We start from the raw sequence: 5,000 nt of genomic DNA, 5'->3' as shown, positions 1-5,000 counted from the left end.
CTTTGATGGTGAAGGTTAGTGATTTTAAACCTTCTTGATTTTTAGATAATTTTTGGAAGATAGAATGTCCCATAAAAGTCATGACAGAAATATCTGTAGGTTCTGTTATGAAGAATTCAGAAAAAAGAAATGAGGCCAGGCAAATTTAAGATTACTGTGTGGCAATATTTATTTTGCTCTGTAACTATTATGATATATTGTTTATTGTTAAGTTATAATCTTTGTAGTAAAGTAGTTTGGACAGTCATTCTCAAATATAATTTGACAGAATTGAAGCAGCTTGAAGACCTCAACACCAACCGCATCACACGCATCCTCACAACTGACTTCCCACAGTACTTCGCAATTGTCACACGCATCCGACAAGAGGTCTGTAGTTATCTGTTATTTCAGTGTCAGCTATTGATTAGTGTAGTATGAGTGTTTATTTTGATTTCTCATAGGATTCTAGAAGCAGGGGTTGTTAACAGTAATTTGATGAATATCATATATCCAGTAAATGGCAATTTTTATTGAAGTATAATATTTCTGTGATGTAAAAGTTACTGCTCACTTTCTCATCTTTGGTGTTTTGTTTTACTTTTTCCAGGTCCATGCCATCGGACCTGAGGGAGGAATGGTGTCATCAACAGTTGTACCACAGGTCCAGGCTGTGTTCCCCCAGGGAGCCCTCACCAAGAAGATCAAAGTGGGACTCCAGGTAAACCTCTTCAAGCCACGCAAAAACCACACTGGACCTATGAAAAAGATTAGCGTGAATAACATCCCAAAGAAGAAGCGATTTAGTCTTATCTGGTGAAGTAGTAGCTGTTGAAAGAGATTGAGGAAGATCAGGGAAATGCTTAAAATATCTTTTCATTCTTCTATTTTTTTTTATGATTCAGTACTTTACAACAACAGAATGAGGAAGGTATTAGATTATTTCCTTTCTAGGTAAATAATAGGCAAATGAAAAACAAATCTACCAATCTTTAATAGTAGAAGAGAAATAAGTCTAGTAAAAAAAGAGGATACTTGTAAGTTTTAGAAGTGATACAAAATCATTTGCCAAATTCAAAGCTTTTCTCAGAATCCATTTTTGAGTAAGATTTCAAAGGATGGGCTGGGTCTTCAAAACTAATTTAAACAGACAGGCTTTATCAATAATAGAAAAGAGATAATTGATAGATTAGATGATAATAGAAAAGAGATTTATACATCATAAGTTCACATGCACATGTGCACACGCACATACACACACAGAAACACATGCATACATTAAGAGCAAACAGACATGCATAATCAGACAATTGAACAAATATGATCCCTACACATTATTTGGTTTATGTTTATGGGAATGTAATTTATCAGTTTTTTTCCTTTTTTTTGTTTTTTTTGTTTTTGTTGTTGTTTTTCCCCCTCTTTTTTTTTCTTTATTTATTTTCTGTTATTTGTTCCAAGTGAAAGAACTAGTCTTGAAGTTTAAATTTATTTACAGTATTTAACTTTTATTCTAATTTTGACGTTATCTTTCTACATGTGTAAACTATTTTTCTGTAGCTCATATGTTTTACAAAAAATACTTTAAATATTCAAAAGATTTTTAAAACTTTAGTGCCTGCTGTGAAAATTGGAGTCATCGTCAGACATCACGTAATGTACATTCCTACAGTTGAGTCCAATGTGGGGCACAAGTTCAATTCTGCATGAAGGTGATTGTGTTGGATCACTGTCTTTGTTTGAAGAACACTGCTATTTTTTCTGTTTTGTTTCTACATGCATGTTAGAGGATTTGCATGGGTATTAATTTTGTAATATTGCTTTTTTATGCCTTTTATCCCCCTTTCTACATTTTTCTTTTGATTTCCCCCCCCCCTTTTTTTTTTCAAGAGTTTGGGTTTAGAAAAATGGAAACAAACACTAGTCATTTCTAGTCAAAGAATTAGTTTATTGGACACACAGATTTGCTTTAGGATAAAGAAGATTTTAGGTGGCAACTTACACAAGGAACTTCTCATTAACGAAGGTAAACAAACTACTATGATCAAAGGAATAATGACACAGGTAATGTATAGGGAAGAACTCATGACTGATGTGAGCCTAGTAAGTCTGTCAAGATTATGCACGGCCATTGATTAGAATAAGTAGTGCCTAGACTATGAGAGCTAAATGATAGACATAGGATTATTTCTTGCTGGTCAATTCACCATACTATAGAGGCTGTAGTAAAAAAACAAGCAATCCATTTGCTTCTCTTTTAAAAAACAGATCAGCAGAAGATCACAGTCAAGATACAAATTCTTCACTACTGTGTCATTTTCACTGATTTTGTCAGTTTTAAGGGGACTGAAGCTCAGAATCGTCACAGAAATATTCTTTCTGCAGACATATAGAAGAATGAAACACACATTACTCTGCAATCAATATTTTATAAAATTGCCATCCCTTTATACTTGGTTGAATAATATTCTGTAATAGACAAACAACCATCAAAATGCCCTACTTCATACAAATAATTTCCTTTTTTAAGACATTCTAAAAGATTAACCAGAAGTTCCCTCTCACTTGAATGTAAGGCAGAGAATACATAATGAATATTCCCTTTGTAATCTGTGGGACCAATTTTGTGCAGTTGCAAAGCTTCTGAGTGTCATGAGATTCTAGTTAGAATATCATGCAGATACAAAGTTCAAAAAAGCACTTTTGTACATATATGCACATGCACATGCATATGTACACAACCACTCAGATATGCCAGTAAATTTCATCCATTTATTGTGATTAACTTTTTCAATCGCCAAATGTTCTTTGTCTTTTTTAACCTTGTGAGTAGAGTACTTAATGGTGATTGATAAAACAGTACTAAGACCTCTATAGTTTGGAGAAAAGGCTTCTAATCGCTTTCATTCCTTCTATGGAGCAGAAAGAATGTAAGGAATAATGTTTTATATCTTGAAAAGACATTAAGTTTTCTATCCTAGCTGGATAATTCATTCAAATATTAATTTTCTCCAGCTTTCATAGCATTTATATAGTGATTACCTCAAAAGAATAGTCCTCAGTTACTGAACATCAGTTAATTTGTATTGGACATATTCTAACCCATTGCTTAATGGTAGTATAATAGCCCAAGGGAGTGAATTAGGTAGCAACCAATTCTGAGCGGATAACTATTTCTGACAAATTCATTAGATATTCATGATTGCAGAAATTATTCTGATCCATACCATAGGGATCCCAAATGCTATGAGACCAGTGACTTCAGGCCATAGAATCAGCTTCAGTAAGGCTCACTGTCCTAGCTATGGATGTAAAGTTCAGCCTTATTGTAATAGCCTAAGGTCAGAGCCACTGGTGGTGTCACTTATATATATATATATATTGCCTTTTAAAGAGGATTATTTTTATATGTAGACATGACACCTATGCCATATACTGTAGAGGTTTTAATGTGTTTAGAGACAAAATGTGATTATCAAAAGAGTGTAATGTGTACATTTTGCTTATTCACGAAACAAAATTGCTAGATGGTTATATACGTAAGATAGCCTATGATATATGATATTAGGATATGATGATGTATCTTATTGTAGTGTAAAACTTAGTTACCATTTAATTCAAATGTTTAATTGATAGTGATCGTATCTCATGATATTTATTTATCTAATGTTCTAAGCATAGTGAATCTCAAAAAAGAAATTATGATAGAAATATTGCTCAAGAGCAAAGTTGCTTAGGTCACCAGCATTTTCTCTACACCATTACAGAATGATTAGTAAAGCAGGTCTGTAGACAGTAATAAGATGATAAAACTCAAATATTAGGAACATGAACGGAAAGTTTTGTAATTATTTAGCTGTGTCAGTGGAAGACTATTATTACTGTCTGCAGGACTAACACCTCTTTAGTTTAGAAGCCAACATCTTGTTATCCTCATTTCTTCTAACAGCACATGCCAGTGAATGGATTACACCAGCCCATTGTTTCATTTAAGGCTTGTTTTAGTCATAGCCTGATTTCTTCATATATCAAGTCATTATTGAAACACAGTTACCTAGATGTCTCATTTCCTGGTTGACTGGAATACCATGATCATGGATGGTCATTGATTCTTATTTGTATTTACTATGTCAAATTTTTTGATTAGTGCCAAGGCATCAGGTAAATCAGGCTGGAGTGTCCACTGCACTGATGCAGGTAAGAAAGATACTCACAGCTAATTACAAATCATGTACAGCGCACATGTAGTTTCTTGTGCAATGCTAGGAACTTCCAATGTGAATTGTGGTGCTGTATGTGAACATGTAACTCTCTGTGTGTCAGTTTTCCAGTCACTTGAGAGCATGGTGTGAAAGCAATGAATACTAAGACAGTGAATACATATGTAATTTAGTTTTCACTTTGCACATACTAACTTGTACTAGGTTATTTCCCTGTGCTCTTAGGGACACTAGAATGCTAACTGGTGACTCGATGAGGACTGTATGCAGTTTACCCAAATCTGCCGAGTCATTGTCGAAAACAGGAGTAACATTGGCTATGATCAACTTATTAACATGGCTTGGCTAACTATTGGCTTGCTACTAACTGCAGCACAAACTAACCATGTTAGCTAGTTTGTACCACAGTCTTGGAGAAAATGCCCAATAAACTTAGTTAAACGCAAGTGGCATGAAGTTTGTTTTCACCAACTCACCTGAACGTGTGTAATATGCAGTTAGCAAGGTTCGATGAAACAGCATTGGATCAATCCACCAACACTGTAGTAATATTATTAAGTAGATTTTTTCAAGGAATGTACAGTAGTCTAGTTATTTCATCTCAGGAACACTGGACCTTGTAGAAACAAATGTAGAAACCACAGTTGAACTGAATTTATTGGGCTTTCGTACCACTTAATCTTCTCTTGATGCTCTGTGCTCTCTATGTGCTTTCTGTCTTGTTTGTTTGTTGGCTGCATTGTTTGTCCATGCTGTGTCGAGCCTCGCTGATGCTGCTGGGTTACAAGCATCTTACAGCAG

At 34.5% G+C, this 5,000-nt stretch overlaps 1 protein-coding gene across 50 annotated transcripts in view; it reads left to right on the top strand.

Moving 5' to 3' along the window:
• LOC122245738 (uncharacterized) overlaps positions 1 to 5,000 on the top strand; it is a 375,164-nt gene that overhangs the window by 289,717 nt on the left and 80,447 nt on the right. For all 50 annotated transcript variants that reach the window (XM_086540772.1, XM_086540770.1, XM_086540769.1 and 47 more), the window contains 3 exons: positions 1 to 14; positions 269 to 369; positions 590 to 700. The exon at positions 1 to 14 is cut by the window's left edge and continues 147 nt beyond it. In XM_086540772.1, the coding sequence (XP_086396898.1) occupies positions 1 to 14; positions 269 to 369; positions 590 to 700 (226 nt within the window). The remainder of the gene's footprint in view (positions 15 to 268; positions 370 to 589; positions 701 to 5,000) is intronic.

Source organism: Penaeus japonicus, unplaced genomic scaffold, assembly GCF_977035675.1.
Source record: "Penaeus japonicus unplaced genomic scaffold, GWHDUDI00000001_assembly GWHDUDI00000010, whole genome shotgun sequence".
NCBI classification, from domain to species: Eukaryota; Metazoa; Arthropoda; class Malacostraca; order Decapoda; family Penaeidae; genus Penaeus; species Penaeus japonicus.
Note: the sequence above shows the minus strand (reverse complement) of the source record. Positions and strands in the feature narration are given on the sequence as shown.